Genomic DNA, 23,787 nt, shown 5'->3' on the forward strand with positions numbered 1-23,787 from the left:
ATTTCAGGTCTAAGATATTTCCAGTACCATATTAGAGTTTGCCTTGTCCTGTCGAAGAAAAAAGTATACTTACGTATAGGGCCAAGAACCCTTCTTCGATTAAAAAGTACCTACTGCAGACTGTTTAAATTCACTTACTATGTTACAATTTAGCTTGCCCTATTGCCTCTATCAAAATACTATATAGTTCGATTATGCAGTTCCTGGAAATCTACTTTGGTCAAAACAGATGTTTTAGCCAATTTCTCGACATAAAACTGAAGCTGTGAACAGCTGTTTAGTGCCAGTTTAATTTGGATTATTGGTTTAACTACATTTTTTCTGAATTTCAAAATATTCCAGGTAACTTTTCTTATAGTTTGCTTCATAAAAACCTTCCTTGGATTTCAATGGACGTTTTACAAAAAGAATTAACCGAATAGGTCCAGCCGTTCTTGAGTTTAGCGCTTACCAACACATTTAACGATTCATTTTTATTTATAAGAAGATTTAATATCAGTTTTGATCAATATTTCTGTATCTGAAAGTTTTACTGAAGTAAAAGACTTTTCAAATGTTAATTTTAATTTTCTGCATTCCTTTAAATGTGTAAGAAATAATGTTAAATTAATATTTGTCCGAATAAAACATATGTCCTATTAATTCGTCTCCAAAATATAGGTTTATAATTTTGGCTGATGAGAAAATCCGATTCTATACGAGTACCAACGACTGCGCCCTTTTATTCTAGGTAAACTATAGATGTAAGAGTGAATTAGTGTAGGATTAAAATACAATGTTATACCGCTTCAAATCCTCAATTGCATTCTATGCACGTGTATAAAGATGATACATCAGTAGCTGCCTACCAACATTGCATCCTTAGGAAGAAGACTGGGTATACACGTCAGTTTATGAAAGAACTTATCCTGGATTTTTATGAATAATGATAGCTTTTTAACGAAGTAACTGGTGATCCAATATATACAGAGTGTTCCAAATCACCCGTCTCAAGTGACTAGCGGTCAAACGGACTAGCAGAGTCTTAGTTAAAACAATTCTCCACTGAAATCGAAAGAATTTGTTCAAAATTATTTAAACTCTGTAAAAATACAGTGTAGCAAAATAGAAGGTATCATGTTCGAATCTCAAAACTTTTGAACAGAAAAAAGGATCATCATGAATTTTCAATATTTTGAACTTATCCAAATCAATAACAAGACAGGTGTTTTATTAACAATACAGTTCCTTCAAGGTGCTGTTTGCAAGCCAGACAAGAGTATTTTAATCTTCTTGAATTTTCAATAATGGAACTTATTCAAATCAATAACAATACAGGTGTTTGTTACAGGACTAACAATACAGGGACTAACAATATAGTCCCTTGAAGGTGCTGCCTCCAAGCAAGACAAGAGTACAATTGTATTGATAGACTACATCATAAATGCATATAATAATACTACACATTATTACCTTTTAATCATTTCTCTTCAGTCTAAAAATTTACTCAGGACTAGAGTATGTGCCTAGAACTGAAATTAGATTAACAAAAAGATTTTTATTTACCGCAAAAATAAAGCTAATGTGTAAACACTGAGATAAAGCGAATGTGGCAACTCAGATGGAATTATGAAATAAATATTTAAACACCAATAGTGATGTATATTTTAACAATAATGTTGCAGAATAATATTAAATCTTAGAAACAATAGATAAAAAATACATGTAACATAAGTTCAAAAAATTATAAGTATAAAAAAGAAAAGCGTTTCTCTAATAATGTAAAGTAATTGATTTTCATAATAAAGTGATTATTATTAATCTTATGATAAGATTTCTTGAGTAATGAACTATTTGCGTGGTTAAAGTGAAAGTGGTCAAGAACAGATCACACTTAATAATAATATAAATATGTTTATCAAAATGAATAAAAATGCAAAGGAATATTAGTAACGAAATGATGTCATAAGTAATGTATTTATCCAAATTAACGAACAATACTGCTTTTCCACATTCATTATTAATAATTAAGAGTAAAAAATACAACATTCATAAAAAGTGCAAATAATTCATTGTAGATAAAATACATCTTACATCAACATAACATAAAATAGTTTTATTAATATAACTCATTTCATATCGAGAATCATTGATTTAAAGTCACTGACAGTGTCAAAAACACTTATCAATAATTCATTTTTATACGTTAAAAAGTTTTGTGGTTTGTCTCGAATTAAAGCATACAGGAAGGCTGCTAAAACTATAAGGGTATTTATACATTAACATTATATCAACACTTTTACAATTAATATTTTAGTTAAAAAATATGTGGATGCAAATTACATTCTTCATACAAACTTCATTCATATACAAAGCGTACATATCATTTAGCGAATTCGAATGTACGCCAGATCAGCTCCTATGATAACATTGTGTGTATCTCATGAATATGGATCACGTTCCTTCATGAACTCCAAGACTTCATTAGGCAATTCAATTTCCACAACAGGGATATTCTCTAATACGAGTAGATCGACCTCCTCCTGATTTTCCACCTTGATTATAGGAGCCGGCATCGGCTCTAAAATGGTGGTCAAATCACTCGGACAGTATATAACAGAGTCATCAATACTCAGCCTATCAGAATCTGGTGAAATCGCTGCAAACTGGTACTCGTTGTCTGAAAGTCCTTGCTGGTTCGACTCGATGGGCCGTTCTGCAGACGTACTTGCTTGCCAGTCGTTGTTCTCTGAAGACATCGAGGGCTCTTGTGACTTCAATGTATCCTCAATCTCGACATTCACTAAAGTATAGGGTCTACTCTGATTAACAGTGACATTTGGGACCTGGTGTACAGACTGAGAGGGGTACGTGTAAGATTTTGTTTGATCTCGTTTTCTGTGTTGTTTAGCGAGCATGCCATCTTTATTCTTAACGGTTGTCAGTGAAGCATTAGCTTGACTCGACATTGTATAAGTTCCATCGTTCACATTTGTATACTGATTGAGAGGCATGTTGGAAAAGGCATTCTCACTGCATGCAGGACCTTGGCGAGATACTGCCGAGTTCTCAGCAGCACTGGAATAACTGTTTGTAGGACAAGGAAGTGGTGCTGTGGAGTTACCGGAGTACGGGTATTGGGGGCCGGCCTGTGGTTGTTGGGGGTATACTGTTTGTTCGTTAGGCCAAAATGATGTGCTGGGTTGGGGAACGAACGGAGAGTAAGTAGAAGGAATATTAGGAGTAGGAATAGGAGTGGGAGTAGGAGGAGGTGGAGGACGAAAAAGCATTGTTTCAACTAAATCTGGGTACAATCCGTTGTTTGGTAGATGGTGAATTAATTGAGTGGGTGCTGACTGATTTTGGAACATTTGGGAATCATTCCAAGAATAAGGATACGTCGTTTGTGACGGTTGAGGTTGAGGACAGCTCGCTTGGGCGTACATGTGTCGAGCAAATGGAGCTGGAAAATGGTTCGAGTTATTAGATTCTTGAACTTGGGGAGTTTGAGGATAATTTGGTGGAAAACCATGACCGGAGATTGGCTGAAAGGATGTACTTGATGTTGCTCGATTGTTTCCTGCACTAACAGAAGATATCATGCCTTGACAATTCCACGGACGGTGAAAACCGCCTCCAGAAGATGCACTTGCTGTATTTTCCTGAGCGATGGGCGAGCTAGAGTTAGAATTGAAGTGAGATGCTCTGGTCACGCTCTTTCCACTTTGGTTAGGAGAAGGTGGCGGCATCATGTTTTGACGAGTTTGTCCATAAGCCTGACTATACGGATAATTTTGATTGGTGGTGAATGTGTAAGGAGGCGGCTGAGGAAACTGTTGTTGCCAGACCGCGGGCTGTTGAGAACGATACGGGTCCCTCGAAGATGGTAAAGTAAAGTTGGATACTGTAGAGGAGTTTGTGTTGGAGGTGATTGTGTCTTGGGGTCTTGTAAAACTCGTGGTCTGTGTTTGCATGAGCTGCGGAGGGCCGAGATCCTGCCTCTCCTGCCTGTGCCGAGGACGTTGCGCTCTGTGCTCCTTGCGGCCTGTTTTTCCACCTCTCTGTCTGCGGTGCTGGACTTGACTATTGCTACCGCCCGCCAGCTGTAAGAGATGTTTTACCATAATGTCACCTAACTTCTGCTCGATGAATGTATCCCCACGTGCCAAGGGGAAGAGAATCCTGCCCAGGTGTAAAGCGTGTGCGTAGTTTACTGGCGGGGAGAAGCCCATGAATACCGGACATCTTGGCATAGTACTACTGTTGTCTACTGTGGACAAGAAGTGAAAACTGACCCCTGAAATAAAAACAAGTATATACATTTTCTGTTGAGAGTTTGTGATATATAAAATTCCTACTTTTTTGGCGATAAGCTACACAAGCTTCATCCTCACTCATTATCATGTTGGTAGTCGGCATAATATTTTTGAAAATGAAGGTATACAAAATGTGTAGTTTTGTAGTTTAATAAACAGAGCTAGTTTCTTCTAATACAAAGTACGAGGTATACAATAATAGTTTTAGTGCAAGTACATGCTTTGAAAGTGTACAGTAGTTTAGGGCATGGGTTAAAGTGATATTTGTGATAAAACTTTCGATTAAACAGTATTTATTCTACATATTATCAGGTCTAAAACCTAAAAAACCATTTTGCGTAAAACCTTTTCGTTGTTTCAGTTCAACGTAATTATTATTCCTCCTTCTGGTCTTTAAGTAGAATCTACTCGATGTTATTAACTTGTTTGTTTTATCGCAAATTAAATAATCAAATAAAATATTAACCGCAATAAATTCGTTATTAGAGTTTCCTAATGAATTCAAGTCTCAATTATAGGTAATTTACATTACAAAATGTTGTTGGTGAATTTTAATAAACCACAAAATTTCACATGTAGTTGGTGCTGACCGCCTTGTATGAACATAAATACATAAATTCAGCAGCTCAGTACTTCAATAGCTCTTTCTTAATCGGCTGGAATAATGCCTCGTGTTTAATAAGATTATCTGCAAAAAAAATTTGGTTTCAAAAAGCAAACTTCAACTTCGCATGCTATTTTTAACTTCTTTTCACAGACTGTATATTCACTTGACACATGAAGACACACATTGTGTGTCTTGTCACTGTTGTGCATAAAGACACATACGCTTTGTTTTTAGACCAAAGTAAAAATGTTTGACGCAGTTCCGCACAGTTAGAGGTAAGGCATCTAGAGTAAGGTATTAGAGGTAAGGCATTTGGGTTTAGTCCTTCATTCTCAAACGTAAGCAGGTTGTGGCTGTTCCCTACACTGACAGTATAGGCTGCCTTCGGATATTTGAATCTAGTGAACTGCCCACATTAGCGGATGTACCACAGGGTTCCATCCTGGGGCTGATACTTTTTCTTCTGTTGATAATGATATTCTCTCAGGAACTATTAGAGACTGAAATTTTCACTTAAGGCAGTTTTATACTTTAATGGCTTTAGCAAAATCGTCTTCACGTAAATAAAAGACCAAGTTAATTTATTTTTGTCTAAAGTCTTCTGAAAATAACTCAAATCGGTTTGATATATTTATAGGAAATTTCCTCACTGGCTCTAGTTCTTTTACGGACTTTCTAGGTTTTGAGATCGACTATAACTTATCTTTTCACAAGCACATCCATAAAGTCTCAAAAAAGCTAAGCATAAGTCTGTTTGTTTTGCGCAGGATAGCCTTGTTAGCAAGTAGAGAAGACTTGACGACAGCATATTACGGCTACTTCTAAACGCACTTGAATTATGTGGATTAACCATGGGTGGAAAATTTGCAAATGGATGAAAGTTGCATGAATGTTGAATTGTATGTTTGAGTGGAGTGTTGTTCTGATGTGGTGAGAATGTACAAAAGTTTAGCTCTGATACCTTTTATTGACTGGCTGCTATGCATGTGAATCATCTCTGCAATAAACATTGATTGATAGATTTATTTATTCTTGCTTCTCACTTAATAATTTGCTTTTTTACAATCTACTTTGACCTATTTGATACAATCCTTCTTTTTGTACAACGCCATGATATTGAACCATCTGTCAATATTCCAAATAATCTAAATTTAAAATTGTTACTCACCAAGTGTTGTTTCTCATCACTTAGGACTAATTTAAAAGTTATTTTTTAATTTAAAATAAATAATATGTAATAAATACTATGTTGCAGTATCACCGAGTTCTCATTTAGTCACATATGGTCACATATTAAACTGTGAGGCTCACCTTCGATGATAAGTGTGCCTTGCTTCCTAGATCCCAATACGTTGAGAAATGATCTGGGAACGTGAAGTATCACCGACTTCTCATTTAAAACCTGTTTAATGGTGGAGTCAGGTGGAAATCCTGCAAGAAAAAAGAAAGTTCAGACAATAATATGTAATAAATTCACTCTTGTCAATAGTTGTTGTTAGGGTCTGTGAGAAATATACGATATCTAAAAAATTAACTAACTTGAAATGTTGCACGATGCTTCATTTCTAGATAAGAACACTTACCTCGTTGATTGTACACGTCAATAAAAGGGATTTAGCTGAGCTTTAGCGAGTTTATTGCACTGGTTTTGTGCGTAACCATCGGACAATGAAAAAATAGCGGATATATTTGTAAACAGAGTTAGTACAAACATAACATGAGACATTTTTATTCATAGCGTAAATAATAAAATGAGAGTGGAAAGTCAACTTTAAAAGTTTTATATTCAAAATTTCATTTAAAGGATCTACTGAATATTTGTACCCTTCCTAGCCCAACAGGACTTCTTTATTTTTACACTGCTATGAAACACATGTTAAGGAACAAAAACATGTTTGTTAATGGGCAAGATATTTCGAGAATTTCATTTGTAGAATTTAAAATTTGCTCGAAACTTCATTTCTACATAAAAAATAGTGTATTTTAAGATGATGCATATCCAGCCATAGAATTTGGCTGAGCACAACTTTTGTGCCAATTTCTTTTCTTTATGACTCTCTGTCTGTCAATCTGCCATAAGCGAAATTGGTCGTAGTTAAAAGATAAATGAGATAGGGATTTTTTATTTTCATATTTTGGTCTATAATGCTGAGTAGTATCACCCAAAAAATTTTTCGACACTAACTTAAATTCACCCTGTATATATAATATATATAGGTAAGATATATATATCACTTAATTTTATATATATATAATATAATATATATATATATATATATATATATAATTAAGTGAGTTACTGATTAAAGGTTTTGCAGGTAACCTAAGCGGAACCTGTTACGTGAGGTGGCATAATCCTTGTCTACCTTGACTAGAAAAGAGAACTAAAGGTTTCTTATAAAATTAACGCACTGGAATAGTTTTAAGTGCAAGGGTTTCAAAAGAGAGACATAGTTTTGTTTGCTACTGTAGGTAAGTACAATGCAGAGAGCATAGTTTTGTTTGTTACTGTAGGTAACTACAATGCAGAGAGCATAGTTTTGTTTGTTACTGTAGGTAACTACAATGCAGGGAGACATAGTTTTGTTTGTTACTGTAGGTAACTACAATGCAGGGAGACATAGTTTTGTTTGTTACTGTAGGTAAGTACAATGCAAAGATACATTGTTTTGTTTGTTACTGTAGGTAAGTACAATGTAGAGAGACATTGTTTTGTTTGATACTGTAGGTAAGTACAATGCAAAGATACATTGTTTTGTTTGTTACTGTAGGTAAGTACAATGCAGAGATACATAGTTTTGTTTGTTACTGTAGGTAACTAAAATGCAGGGAGACATAGTTTTGTTTGTTACTGTAGGCAAGTACAATGCATAGATCCATTGTTTTGTTTGTTACTGTAGGTAAGTACAATGTAGAGAGACATTGTTTTGTTTGATACTGTAGGTAAGTACAATGCAAAGATACATTGTTTTGTTTGTTACTGCAGGTAAGTACAATGCAGAGAGACATTGTTTTGTTTGCTACTGTAGGTAACTACAATGCAGGGAGACATTGTTTTGTTTGTTACTGTAGGTAAGTACAATGCAGGGAGACATAGTTTTGTTTGTTACTGTAGGTAAGTACAATGCAAGGAGACATGGTTTTGTTTGTTACTGTAGGTAAGTACAATGCAAAGATACACGGTTTTTGTTTGTTACTGTAGGTAACTACAATGCAGGGAGACATAGTTTTGTTTGTTACTGTAGGTAACTACAATGCAGGGAGACATAGTTTTGTTTGTTACTGTAGGTAACTAAAATGCAGGGAGACATAGTATTGTTTGATACTGTAGGTAAGTACAATGCAAAGATACATGGTTTTGTTTGTTACTGTAGGTAAGTACAATGCAGGGAGACATAGTTTTGTTTGTTACTGTAGGTAACTACAATGCAGGGAGACATTGTTTTGTTTGCTACTGTAGGTAAATGCAATGCAGAGAGACATTGTTTTGTTTACAGTACAATGCAGGATATGTGTCACATCATAGTTACAGCGGAGTGAAGATGAACATTTTAATAAACTTTTGTAATAAACTCAGGAATATTTTTTTAACTCAACATCAAATTTTTTGCCGTTAATAATATACATGACACGGCGACAGTCATGATTGCTATTACTACAATGATACACACATGTTACACAATACTACAATGTCACAATGTTACATGATTACATCTAGGAGTTGTGTGTAAGGCACCGTGGAATTAAATGAGATTTAGATTTGACATGTTGCGTCCAACCTTAGCGTGCCTGTGGCGTACTCCTCTATTCATATAATGGAATAGTATAAAAGACAGTTTCATTTGTAAATATGTAGCTAAATCGTATTAAACAAGAATTCATGCAAAATCCCTTAATTAGTTGTTAATGCTAGGTAATAAACAAAAATATGAACACAAGAATTCCTTTAGCGGCTCCTGACCTGGTTGTGTGTTGTGTCGGCTAAGCCGACAGTATAGCCGACACAGCAACACAACCAGGTCAGGACTACACAGAAGGTGACTGACTGTGTCGGTGCTGGTCCTGGGGACAATGACGTCATCGCTCAGACATGTGCCAGTCAGTGATACAGAGCCGCAGACTTTCGAGAAAGGTTTAATCTGTAGGCTTTAAATTTTCCTCAATACTTCATGTCTACATAGCAAAGAATGTATTCTGATTATTCGTGTCGTGACATGTAATTTGTTGAGTGTAATTTTTGTATGATTTTCTTTTTTTATGATTGTCTGCCCGCAGGATATCTAGATAATTAGGCCTAAGTGAGTTACAGAATAGAATGTTGCATGCAACCTAACGACACTTGTTGCGTACAACCTTGTTTATATATTCATTGGTGGATTTCCTAAATCCCTAGGCCCGAAAAGATTTTCAATATTATACCTAAAGAAGTTATGTAGAGTAAATTCGTAAGAATTACGTTTTTGTTGCATTTTTAAAAGTAAACACAGGGTACCATAATTTGAATGACCAATCGATGAGAAAACCATTAGTGCTTAGTTATTATTATAGCAATAACAATCCTCTAAGGTTGCAGTCCATAGGCCAAGGTAGTGAGTTATGCTTGCATATTCCCATCACCTCAATGTCCTGACTATCTTACACACTTGTTGCGCCCACTGCAAGAAATCATTGTCTGATTTACACAACAATCACGGATGGTTCAAAGTACCTATAAATAGCTCATAGCACAAGGGAACATACACACGTCACTTTAGTAGGGTGACGTGGTCGACAATATGTGTATGATCATAAATCTTACTGGAGTAAAAATAAATAGTCCCTCGTTTAGTGAAGGTTTATAATGACTAAAATATAAATAACTCTTGGAACTTTAGTCACAAAGCAAAAAATAAAAAAGCAAAAGATTTATACATGGAAAATACAATTTTTTGCAAACATTAGTAATTTCTTATAACAATGTGGTTTATTCTAGTTAACAAACTTAGCATATAAGGAAACTCCTACTTAAAAATAAACAAACATGAAAGGAACATTGAGAATCTGAGAAAACAGCACAATTCAAACTGGTATTTTAACCACCGTGGGTTGTCAGCTGTGTTGAATGTTCTATTTGTTGTGAAAATATCGTGCTGTATGACGCGTGGAGGGGCAAGTATTACAACAGTGACGTCATTTTACTGCCGATTGTACCTACATTTCTCTGCAACGCCTCGTTTTAATGAGATATAACCTCCAATTGTTGTGCCGGGTTCGGTTCGTTAAAAGTTTATTCTAGATCAATACAGTCAGATTGATAACAAAATCTAAGATATAATAATGAAATATCGCGATAATTAAGTATGCAGAGTTTTAAACAGTAACTCGCTAACTACATCCAGAAATGTAATATATTAGTTAAACATGAGAGAATATTGTGTAAGAACTAACCTGCCATCTCCATGGTCGAAAGTCAACTGTTTCTAGGTAAGGTCTGCCGGTGGAGGTAGTGTTATCAGTAGCTCGGTCAGCAAAGTCTCAGGACGCGGGCGGCGGAGATAAATGTGTCCAGCGAGCACCGATCACTCCTTAATTATTGTGTAAGAACTAACCTGCCATCTCCATGGTCGAATGTCAACTGTTTCTAGGTAAGGTCTGCCGGTGGAGGTAGTGTTATCAGTAGCTCGGTCAGCAAAGTCTCAGGACGCGGGCGGCGGAGATAAATGTGTCCAGCGAGCACCGATCACTTCTTAATTATTGTGTAAGAACTAACCTGCCATCTCCATGGTCGAATGTCAACTGTTTCTAGGTAAGGTCTGCCGGTGGAGGTAGTGTTATCAGTAGCTCGGTCAGCAAAGTCTCAGGACGCGGGCGGCGGAGATAAATGTGTCCAGCGAGCACAGATCACTTCTTAATTATTGTGTAAGAACTAACCTGCCATCTCCATGGTCAAACGTCAACTGCTTCTAGGTAAGGTCTGCCGGTGGAGGTAGTGTTATCAGTAGCTCGGTCAGCAAAGTCTCAGGACGCGGGCGGCGGAGATAAATGTGTCCAGCGAGCACAGATCACTTCTTAATTATTGTGTAAGAACTAACCTGCCATCTCCATGGTCAAACGTCAACTGCTTCTAGGTAAGGTCTACCGGTGGAGGTAGTGTTATCAGTAGCTCGGTCAGCAAAGTCTCAGGACGCGGGCGGCGGAGATAAATGTGTCCAGCAAACACAGATCACTTCTTAATTATTGTGTAAGAACTAACCTGCCATCTCCATGGTCAAACGTCAACTGCTTCTAGGTAAGGTCTGCCGGTGGAGGTAGTGTTATCAGTAGCTCGGTAAGCAAAGGCTCAGGACGCGGGCGGCGGAGATAAATGTGTCCAGCGAGCACAGATCACTTCTTAATTATTGTGTAAGAACTAACCTGCCATCTCCATGGTCAAACGTCAACTGCTTCTAGGTAAGGTCTGCCGTTGGAGGTAGTGTTATCAGTAGCTCGGTCAGCAAAGTCTCAGGACGCGGGCGGCGGCGGAGATAAATGTGTCCAGCGAGCACCGATCTCTTCTTCATTATTTCAATTGCTAATATTTTACTTGCATTATTTTCTCACTTTCACATTTTTACAGTGCTTGAATTACAAAAAGTTCTATGTTGTACAAAGTGTTTACTAAGAGCGATAAATCTTTAAATACTCTGCGATGTATTTATTTTAAAGCTAGCATTTACCCGTGGCTTCGCTCTCAATTCCATTTTGAAAAGCGGGACACCTTGGGCGTATTGTTTTTGAATGGCATCCCAACCAATCCTGGGACAAGTTCTTTATTTTAATGGAAGGGATTATTTTTAGGGAGTGATAAGTTTTTTGATAAGTAATAAGATAAAAGATATAATATAAGTTTGTGAATGAACCAAAAGTTCATTTTAAGGCACTAAAAACTTTATTTTCTTGTCGGACATAAAGGGGTAGTTTTTAAGGATTTCAAGGGTAGAAAAGTAATTTAACTTCATGCATTAAATATAAAATCTTTAAAATCACTCTATTCCACATATTTTAACATGAATTAAATCCTTAATATTACAAAATCTGGACTTCCCGAATTTTTTTTGTACAAGGGTAGTTCCCAACTTCCCAAATTCCCACCCAACTTGCAAAAAACACACATCGAGGCAATATCACTTTTAAAGTAAAGGGTCAGATGAGGTAGTATGCAAACTTTCAAGTAAACACACGCAATGTGAAATAATTGGTAGCTTTTACCTTATTTTCACCTTCAGTGACTGTACTAGTGAAAAATGTGAGATAAAAGTATTGTTAGTCTATTGTGCAGGTAGACCTGTGTGTACCAAGACTCGACTCGCTTGTCGCCAGACTGTCGCTACACTGTCAGCGATATTTAACAAGGCTCCTTTACCTGGAAAAATCTTATCGCTGAATGTTAAAGCCACTCAGAAACACGCCTCTTAGAAATGTATAGAGTTATTAATAATATTGTCTGTTCATCAAACTATTTTAGTAATACATATAACTGAATAATAGGTAATACATATAACCTATAAACGAGTAACCTAATTTCAAAATCAGATAGATAACATTTCTCGATGTTAAGGTTGTCCATATGTGACCGCAGCACACTGTGACCGCTAGAGCGTGTCCTGTGTGTACCGTAGTGATAATACCGCCTGCTGGCCTTTCTCCTCCACTCCGGGTAGCTGGGAGTTGTTATTGAGGGTGATTGTAACCCCCCCTCACTCTCTCACTCTCTCTCCCCCTCTCTCTCCCCCTCTCTCCCCCTCTATCTCACTCTCTCTCACACTCTGTCTATCTCCCTCTCTCTCCCTCCCCCCCCCCCTCTCTCTCTCAACCCTAAATCTGGTGTAAGGTGTCAAGCTTTCTATCATTACATCAAAACCTGCAAGTTCCTTCTGACAAAAGTCTTTGTTTATTGGAAGTTTTTGGGAATATCATCTTTAGAGCAGAGTGATAAAAAAAGAAAAATCACCATGTCGCTTTATTCAAGAAGCAGTTTAATTTTACAATTATGAGTTGTAATTTCTTTGTTCATGTAACATATCATTTGACTGGTTGGCTTTAGTTTTTAGAAAGAGACAGAAAGAAAAGACAGACACTACCACCACCAGACTTCACCAGGAGACAGTTCACAAGACTCAGCCTACACAAAAGCTCGAGTTACACCCAAACTTCATCCTCCAAGATGTCCCTGACAGATTCCAAGAGTGTGGTTCACTAATCGTAAATGTGCTGATGAAACTTTGGCAAATCATAATAATTTAAGCTCTACATCATTTGTAAACTATTTTATCTTTGATTACTAGTTAGGCCCTAAGTTATGTACTCTTTCATTGATATTTTTACCTTTAAAACTTCTTTTTACATTGTAAGTTTCACTAGTTGTATTTTTAATTATAGAAGTTAAAAATGTATTTATGTCAGATTTTAGCACAATGATATTTGTAGTATTAAGAAATAAGGAACTATATATCATCTAGAATTTTATAGAGGATGTTTCACAAAACGTTGCCACAGTTGTATCCAGAAGTTTCTGGATATGATTCTAGACACAAAACAAACAAAAAAGTTCATATGTTCTATCTCCCTTAATTTAATATCTGTCTGTCCATGTTTTTTTATTTAAAAACGTATTTATGTCACATAACTCAGAACTCGTTGGAGCAAATAACATGAAACTTGGTATTTATGTTAAGTTAATTTAAGGGAAAATTTAAAAAATGTAAATACCTACCTATTTTCGCTTTACATTTTAAAATTGAGGCATTTAAAATTTTTCAAACTTAAATTTTTCAAAAACTGTTAATCTTAAATAAAAATTGCAAGACTAATTATTTGTTGAAAATGTAATTACAAAACAATTTATACCAAATATGTTTTAATCGGTTGATAAATAAAATAATTACATTCATTTTAGATGGTGAATGTTTATGATTTCAAAGATGTAAATAGTAGATTCTTTTGTCCAAGTCTCAATGATTTATTATTTGTTGGTTTTTGGAGTATTGACAGCTGTTTTCTTGTTAATAATCTAAAATTATAAAGTATGCCCATAATAATAGTTTTAAGATCGTTTCATTACAAGGCTACAACATGTTTGTAATTAATATTTTTTTTTATTTGGCTTTGATTGCCGTTCATTGGCACTATTTATTCCTTTACAGTAGTAATTATTTCAAAGATGGCTATGTACAGCAATGAGCAGTACGTTGATGTAGCGTTTAGCGTACGGTGCTACTTGGGGAAACAGTGCTGAAGCAAACAGGATTTACATAGAGCTTTTAAGCTACAATCACTCGGTGTAGTGGCAAAAGCTGCAGAATGGTTTTTCAACTACTTATCTGACAGACATCAGGTTGTAGAACTGATGTGTCAAGGAAAGGGTATGAACAAAAAATTCTTTCAACGCCTTTATCAGTAAAAAAGGGGTGCTCCAGCCATCATGTACGCAGATGACACCACCCTGGTGCTGGGTAATGACAACCTTGAACAACTTCAACCTGAACGCTTTTATTGCTACAAACCTAGCCACTCAGTACTGCCACGAGAATGACCTAGTTGTAAATACACAAAAAACAAAGCAACTCATGTTTGAGAGAAGAGGAAGGGAGGAAACAGCTTTGCCTGAGGTAGAAGTGGAGGACAGTGCACGTTTCCTGGGAGTTACCATTGACAGCTGCTTTACTTGGACAGCCCACATTGACTGCATATGCAAGACATTAAACACTGGTATATATTTAATACAACGAATGATGCAAATTGGCATGCCTGAAATTGCAAAAATAATTTATCATGCTTTTTGTGAAACTCACATAATGTATGTTATTGCAGCATGGGGTGGTACTTCTAAGAAAAACATGGACAGTATTCTAATACTACAAAAGAGAGCAATAAGAACTATAGCAGGCATAAATTATATGGAGAGCTGCCGTGAGCACTTTAAAAACCTTCACATATTGACTGTTTATGCATTATAATACATGCATTATGATGTATACATCTGTGAGGTGGGACACAACAACCTGCCCGAAGAACTGCCCTGCACAACTATAATACGAGACATGCCAACCTTTTCAACCTACCAGCTCACCGAACTTCTGTATTTGCAAGAAAACCAATATATGTCGGTATTATAGTTGTCAACCACCTACCTCAAGATCTCAGGGAAGAAACTGGTGCTACATTAAAGAAGAAACTGAAGAATCTCCTAATGGACAATCAAATTTACTCTATGGATGAATTTTTTCAAATGACCTGAACTTAATGTTATTAATTTTATTGTGTACTTTATAAAACATAATTTTGTACATATGGCACTATTACATTCCTTGAAGAAATTGTTAATAAAGAATATTCTGATTTCTTGGCAGACATATCTCTGATCCCAAGAATTGAACCTATTCTTTGCCGTTAAAGAGAGATAACCATCAACGATGGTGTTGTGTTGTAATCATTATTAAGGAAAGGTCCACAGGTTGAACTAAACCACAAGATAGAAAAAAACATTTTTTAAACTGTTGAAGGAAGTGCAGGGACAAGTGTAAGGAGAATTCCAAATGGATTTAAATTAATGGATTAGTGTAAATAGATGAAATGTAAACCAAACTGCAGTGTGGTGTACGATTGACTCAAATAGTCTATTTCTATTTCACCTGACTAAAGTGCAAAAGTAACTCCCACAAGATTACCCTCCAATGATTGAATATTTTAATTGCCAACTTACAAGTCATATTCAGAATCTAAATTATTTTAAGAAAGTGTTGTTTACAGACGAAGCTATACTTTCCAGAGATAGTATAATAAATTCCCATAACATACTGGGGCACTAGAGAATCCTCACGAATATGTGAGTAGGTCTCATCATCAGCAATTCAGTTTACATGTTTCATGTTTCATGTGTGTGGTATACTTCACCACACCATGCATAGGGTGGTGTGGTAGTGTTATGTTGAGATCACCGGCTGAGCCACATATTCTTCCGTCCCATCTCAATGGACACATTTTACCTAGATTTTTTAGAACTACTTTGTTAGATTTATTAGACGATGTTTCTAGTGCAGTCATTTAAGCGAAAAATACGGTCTTACCCTCCGAATTTTTTTTACTGTGAACCGATTTGCATGAAATTTTGGAATTAGGCTCATCTTACCCTTAACTTCAAAAGTGAAAATGATCTGAACTCCGCCTATTATTTTTAAGGGGTGTAAACAACCCCTTAATGGAAAAAAATCGACATTGAGCCATTTTATCGCTAGAAAACATGTTTAATAGTAAGTGGTGAAATTTTAAAAGTGTTTTATAACACAATTACCTCATATTAAAATCATTTTCAACCCCTTGAACATCTTACAACCCTTGCAAACAACCCCTAAATTGAAAAAAATCACAAAAATTACTTTGGTATGATATAAAAAGATGTAAGTATAGATTTAGTAATATTTTATATTTTCTATAATAATTATCAAATTTTTAACCCCCTATCAACCCTTGAAAACTAACCCTTGATAAAAAAAATTGTTAAAAATTTTTTTTATAAAATGAAAAGGATTCCACACTCTCGAAAATAATTATCATATTCTTAAGCTTTTCTACAAGGGTATGTTTTTAAGGAAAACTACCCCTAAATTAAAACAGTAAATATATATGATTACATATTATTTAAAAATAATTTAATTTAGAGTAAAAAATTGCCATTTATTGGATAAAATATTTACAAATTATACAAAATTTACTCAAATGTGTTATATATACATATAGGAAAGTTGGTATGTATTCATGCCTACGTTTCCAAAATATATGAGCCATATTATGTATATATATATATACACATTACAATAGTTTTGGGTCTCTATTATACTGCGTACTTTCACATTGCTCCAAATATTCACAGTCCGAAATTTTCAGTTACTAAGTAGAAAAAGAATATGATAAGTTTTTTGACCATAACTCCTTCAATTTTCATGCTATCACAATTTATAAAAAACCATTGTAAAGTTAATTAAGAGAGCTACAACATCCTTCATTGCAATATATAGTAAAAAACCTTTTTCTCAAACGGTGAAGGGTTAAAGGGCTTAATAGAGGCTGTGATTGCGCTGCCACGCGCTCTTTAAACAATCATATTTCCGTCAATTTTTTGTTTTTACAGAAAAATAAAAAATCCAAATTGTTTGTCAGAAATATACCTACATTTTTCATACCTACACTTTTATTCGTATGTGTCGTCATTTTTGAGATATTATGAAAAAAGGTGGTTTTTTAAAAATTTTGAAATTTTTTTTTTTAATCGTGACTTTTTTTGAAAAATATGTGTCCTGAAGCAGCTAAACTGATACAATCTATTAAAACTCTTCATAATAAAGTTGATTCTAGGCGGAATACGATTATTTTTAATTTTGGTGGAAATGGCACTTATGAAACCCATTGATTTAAAAGAAAAAACATTAGATGCTCCTCTTATTTGCAATACAGCTCACTTATTTTACGTGCAAAAGACTTTTAATAGTGCTCATTTTAAAGCTTATTTCAAGCACTATCAAACTCTTTTTTATTAGAATGCCTAAAAATGCATCTGCTCGCCGCTAGATGGCATTGACCACATCAATTAAATTTCAGACAAAATAAAAAACGGCTTTGATTTTTAATATCTTGCTTAATATTGCACTTAGAATACTTTATAAAAAACAAAATTGTTCATTGTTTTACCTGCTACAATTGTGTTCCTTATAAAATTTTCGATAAAACGTATATTTTTGGAGATATTTGCAAAAAACCGATGAAAAACGTGAAAAACAATTGCGAAATTTTCAATTGCCAGTAACATGAAAAGTATTGGATTTTTCGAAAAAACGTTATAGATGATTTTTTTGCTTAAAATTTGACCTTCTATCGATATCCGAGGTTATTTTGAAAAAAATAAATTCACTCCCGAGAAGGGGTGGCAACCACCCCCAGGGTGGTTGCGGAGTTCAAATCATTTTCACTTTTGAAGTTAAGGGTAAGATGAACCTAATTCCAAAATTTTATGCAATTCGGTTCACAGTAAAAAAAATTCGGACCAACAATGCTTCAATGACTGCACTATTCGTCTTGCAATAAATGAAGACATGTGGTTTATGCATGATGGTGCGCCGAATCATTTCAGTAATATTCTGACTGATTACCACAAAGCAACCTACTCTCTGAAGTAGATTGGGCGTGGAAGAACTGTAAATTGGGCAGCTAGTTGACCGGAACTCAACCCAATGTATTATTTTTTATGGTTCCTAATGCACAAGAATTGGTTCCAAGGGTGCAAGGAGGATGCAACAGCATCGGAGCAATTCCTGTGATCTTTGAAAGACCAAGAAATTTTTTACACCACTGAACTTAAACATGCATTGCTAAAAAGGACGTCACAATGAGCAGTGTTTTAACTTAAAATTTAAATGTAGATTTTAAGTAACAATAAAATGTTTTATCCATATACACCCATTTTATTTTAAAACAGCTGTTGTAATAATAAGACCAATACATAAAAAAATTATTGGACTTGGTCCCATAAATTCCAATAAGAAAGCATAAACACTCACCAACAAATTAATGTAATTATTTTATTCCTGAACCGATTAAAACAAATTTGGTATGTAACTTTAGATTTTTAATTAAATTTTCAATAAATAATTATTCTTGTAATATTTACCTAGGGTTAACAGTTTTTGGGACATTAAAGTTTAAACTTTTAAATGCCCCCATTTTGAAATGGAAAGTGATAATAGATATTTAATTTTTTTTTCCTTTAATTAACTTAACATAAATGCCAAGTTTCATGTTATTTGCTTCGAGTTCTGGGATATGATTTTTTCAATAAAAAAAACATATGCACTAGACAGACATACATAAAAAAGACAGACATTAAGAATGAAGGGAGATAGGACACATGTCGATGTGACCTTTTTGCTTGTTTTTGTGTTTACTATCATATCGTGAAGTTGTGCCAACCTGTTGTGAAACACCCTGTATATTTTACTTTTGACAAAGAAAGCTTGAACAGTGAGATTAAAATAAAGCTTATAAATGTTAGTAAACTTAAGTTTTATATTAAAATTGCATTAATTGAAATGTTATACCATATAATTTGATGAAAAATTATCTTGCATTAACACTCCACCTCTGTAGCTAAGATGGGCCACAGCAGTTTCATCACAACCAAATGTACTGCTTAATAGCATGGTATACTAGTGATAGTATTACATTCACAGGCTGTGTACCGTATTAGTGATGGATAATGTGTGTTTTGGTACTATATGAATAGTTCACGAGATATTTAAGTATTCGTTAAAAACTCTTTCACTGGTTTCAGATACCTAATAACGATATTACTTGTAGCTTAGTACAAACTACTAGGGTTGTCCGGAAAGTAAATTGTTTTAATAAAATATAAAAATAAATGTAATGTTAGCTTTATTATTATATACATTTGAAAGAACAGCCCTCAAACTGTTTTCTAACATATTTACCGTAACAGCTTAGTAGTGCCTTGTGGACAGAAATCAGTAAATCTTTATTACAATATCTTTGAGAAATCTGTAGCATCAATTTACAATAATAATTTTTACACAGAAGTACATTTAGTTGTGTTTATACAATTAAAATACAAGGTTTCTTTTTTTAAATCTTCCCAGTGCAGGTATTCTTCCAGTGTGTGGGCCTTGATGTCAGCCATTCATTCAGCAATTTCTTTAGTACATATCTCGGGGTTCTTGTGTTCAGTAGTAGCTCATGCTGAAGGCCATGTTCTGTAATTACAGGTATAGCTATGTTTAGCTGTGTGTCCTCAAGAAGGTGGATGATGTGGTGTTTCTTATTTTCCATCTCCTGGACATTCTGGTGAAGAATTTGTACTACTATGTTAGGTTTTTGGCACAATTTATTGCTGTGCGTTGGAATATTCTTAATTTGTAGCGCTGCTTTGTGTACTGGGTTTGCTCCAACAATTACTGCTTGGAGGGACTGGGGTAGAATTTTCTATGTCAACCCAGATTTCAGTCATATTTAGAGGTAAGTTCGATTCTGGAATTTCTTGTTGTACATTTACTAGGGAGCTGGAAGCAACTTTGTTATTTCCTGTGTTTTGTCAGTGTTAATATGTTTTTTGAAGAATTTTTCATTAGTCTCCCCTTCTTCTATTCTGTAAGCAGTTCTTTGTTTGAAGTTTTTTTGACGATAGAAGGATTTTTCTGAACATTTGCCATTGTTTAGTGATACAATACAATCAGTAACACCAATCTACAATCTGCAAGCAGTGATGGGGGAACGTTTATTGAAGACTGCCTTTGCAATTGTAGTTTCCCTCTGAAAACCTCCTTTTCTGGCCATTGATGTCTAATGTAGGGCTTTAAACTCTCTCCTTGAGTTTTTTTACCTACTCTTCAGTTTTGTAGGATTGGCCATGAAGTGGAGATAAAATTTGTGACATGATTTTTTTGTATTTGCAACTGGTGCTCTGATGTATTACACATGGGAAATATTTTGTTTAAATTTAAACTGCTTGGAGGAAGATAGTAAACGACATCCTTTTTTGTCATAACAATTTTCTTTTCCTATGGGATGGGCAAACCCAACCGACCCATACCAATTGTAATTGTTTTGTTTGTTATGGTTAATTTGGGAAAGGGTTTGTTTCCTGGTTCAAATCAGTTGCCAGAGTTCGGAGAATCCCTTCCATCTGGTGAAGTTTAGTTTTCATTTCTTTAAGATCAATCAAGTGAGGTGCTGAGCTACTTATGCATTGTCAGTCAATAGAGGAACTGACTGACAAATTGTGTATTGGAGTCGTGTTAGGTTTTATTTACTGCCTCCTGTCCTTTAGTATTCTTCCTCTTCAGCGTAAGAATGGATTTTTCTTGGTCAGCTATTGTTTTTAAATGTGTGTCAATGAGTTGGCTTAGTTTAGGGTCATGTTCTTCAAAGCTGATTCTAGAAAGAGATTAGTTTTAAGAAAGCAAATTTAACATTGATGTATTTGTGATGTTTGAGTTTAATGTTTGTACTGTTGAAGAATATCCAGTTATATTAGAGCACAAGGAAGTAATGCCATCGATACTTGTGCTTGTCCAGGGGTGACTCCTAAATTATGTCTCTGAGCAATAGTCCATCAGAAAACTTTCAGAGCTTGCAGTGTCTATTGGTGCATCTGCAGACTTGAGTAGAGGTGATGCTGCTGTAAATGTAGACACTAGAGCTGTGATTTAGAATCCCTAGAGTTAACTTTACGGCACTCTATTGGATATTTTGCCCTACAGACTTTAGTATAGTGACCAATCAATCAATCAACATTTATTATTGCCATAAAATAAAGATCATTGACAAAGTCTCATTACAGCTTTCATTATAAATATAGCTAAGTTAGTTATAAATCTTAGATTATTTATATCTTATGTTATGCAAACATAAACTGCAATACTCAAATACAGCCAGTGGCATTTGGGAATTTAAAATAAAATGTTTTTTAATCGGAAGAACTCGTCCAGTGCATAAAATGGGTTATCTAACAGCCATAACTAATATTTATTCAAAAACATTTTTTTATTGTACTTTAGGACTTAAAGTACAATAATATATATATATATATATATATATATATATATATATATATATATATATATTTTTTTTTTTTTTAATGTGTTGGCAGTGGGTAACAGTTGGTTGTATACTCTCAGTGCAATAACAGAATGGCTTTCAAGAGTTTTGCTCAATCTATTCAAATTAATAGATGCAGCATTTTTATTCCTGGTATTGTGGAAGTGTTTTATACTGCTAGGCTTTACTAATTGAGGATTTTTAAAGATATATTTCAAAAGATCAAAAAGATACAGGTTCATTTTAGTCTGAATTTTACAAATAGTAAAAAGAGGTTTACAATGTTCAAGTGGCTGTGAGTTAGTAATAATTCTCTATATATAGTCTTTTTTTGAAGGATAAGAATGTTATTACTTTTACTTGCATTGCCCCACACTACCAGTCCATACATTATAATGGATTGAAAAAAGGCAAAATAAGCTGTTTCATTGAACAGTTATAACAAATACTATCTTGCAGGACAGTTACATTGTCATCGTCGACAATCCACAAGAGTAACATTTAGAGTCCACTACAGAAACTTGTACTTTGCTGTTGTCTAAGCGACATTGTCATCGTCGACAATCCACAAGAGTAACATTTAGAGTCCACTACAGAAACTTGTACTTTGCTGTTGTCTAAGCGACATTGTCATCGTCGACAATCCACAAGAGTAACATTTAGAGTCCACTACAGAAACTTGTACTTTGCTGTTGTCTAAGCGACATTGTCATCATCGACAATCCACAAGAGTAACATTTAGAGTCCACTACAGAAACTTGTACTTTGCTGTTGTCTAAGCGACATTGTCATCGTCGACAATCCACAAGAGTAACATTTAGAGTCCACTACAGAAACTTGTACTTTGCTGTTGTCTAAGCGACATTGTCATCGTCGACAATCCACAAGAGTAACATTTAGAGTCCACTACAGAAACTTGTACTTTGCTGTTGTCTAAGCGACATTGTCATCGTCGACAATCCACAAGAGTAACATTTAGAGTCCACTACAGAAACTTGTACTTTGCTGTTGTCTAAGCGACATTGTCATCGTCGACAATCCACAAGAGTAACATTTAGAGTCCACTACAGAAACTTGTACTTTGCTGTTGTCTAAGCGACATTGTCATCATCGACAATCCACAAGAGTAACATTTAGAGTCCACTACAGAAACTTGTACTTTGCTGTTGTCTAAGCGACATTGTCATCGTCGACAATCCACAAGAGTAACATTTAGAGTCCACTACAGAAACTTGTACTTTGCTGTTGTCTAAGCGACATTGTCATCGTCGACAATCCACAAGAGTAACATTTAGAGTCCACTACAGAAACTTGTACTTTGCTGTTGTCTAAGCGACATTGTCATCGTCGACAATCCACAAGAGTAACATTTAGAGTCCACTACAGAAACTTGTACTTTGCTGTTGTCTAAGCGACATTGTCATCGTCGACAATCCACAAGAGTAACATTTAGAGTCCACACTACAGAAACTTGTACTTTGCTGTTGTCTAAGCGACATTGTCTTCGTTATTTGATAGAAGGCCATTTATAAAAACATCTCTTGTATTCAACCACCTAAAGGTATACCGATGTTCATCTGCCATTACAACTTTGAAATTACTTTCTTCAGTACAATTTTTAGAGATAAGATTTATTGATGTGTTGTGTTGATGTTATATGATAATTAATCACCCGATTCAATTCGTCCACAATCTCCAGGGAAGCAACTCGAGCCTACGCACAGGCTTTCTGCCCATGTAGGCTCATTTCCTAGGCCACTTTAAATCGATGAGTGTAATATTTTCATGTTTAATGTTTTTTAAGTACACATTTAAATATTATAGTAACAAGATAATATAGATTTGATAGTAAATGTGCTAGCATGTAAATATTTTTGGGAAATAAATTATGATTTGATTTGATTGGTAATCTCACCTGTTTGTTGTCTAGGAGCAGCCAATTGATATCTGATAAATATTTGATTACTGGGTTTGAGGAAAACTGAATTTGAAGTTTTTAAAACATCTTCATATCCGTATAGTCAGTGTTTAATTCATACTCTGGTTCTGTTAGGCTGTTGTTGATTAACAAACTCTCTTCAACTTCATTTTTTATTTAAGTTTCCTTTGATTCTAACTTTTTGACAATTCTTTCAAATGTCATTAAACAGTGGGACCGTACCTTAGGTGAGATTGGAGAATTAGGTTCCCCATCAAACTTCTCATGTTTTAGATATCGCTCAATTAATGATTTATTTTTAGTAACTGACAAGAAATATAGTTAAATAA

The 23,787-nt window shown here is 34.8% G+C and overlaps 1 protein-coding gene across 1 annotated transcript; it reads right to left on the reverse strand.

Annotated features, from left to right (window-relative positions):
- Nucleotides 1-1,919: 1,919 nt before the first annotated feature.
- On the reverse strand, nucleotides 1,920-6,348 carry LOC124367179 (flocculation protein FLO11-like). The gene is made up of 2 exons (XM_046823828.1): nucleotides 6,214-6,348; nucleotides 1,920-4,276 (listed from the first exon to the last, which is right to left on the reverse strand). The coding sequence occupies exon 2, from the start codon at nucleotides 4,230-4,232 to the stop codon at nucleotides 2,421-2,423; it is 1,812 nt and encodes a 603-aa protein (XP_046679784.1). The 5' UTR covers nucleotides 4,233-4,276; nucleotides 6,214-6,348; the 3' UTR covers nucleotides 1,920-2,420.
- Between the last annotated feature and the right edge of the window lie 17,439 nt (nucleotides 6,349-23,787).

The sequence above is a fragment of the Homalodisca vitripennis genome, chromosome 8, assembly GCF_021130785.1.
Source record: "Homalodisca vitripennis isolate AUS2020 chromosome 8, UT_GWSS_2.1, whole genome shotgun sequence".
Taxonomy (NCBI): domain Eukaryota; kingdom Metazoa; phylum Arthropoda; class Insecta; order Hemiptera; family Cicadellidae; genus Homalodisca; species Homalodisca vitripennis.

Bases quoted from the DNA above. Each gene is read 5' to 3' on its own strand.
- LOC124367179 (XM_046823828.1), bottom strand. From the start codon at position 4,232: ATGCCAAGATGTCCGGTATTCATGGGCTTCTCCCCGCCAGTAAACTAC.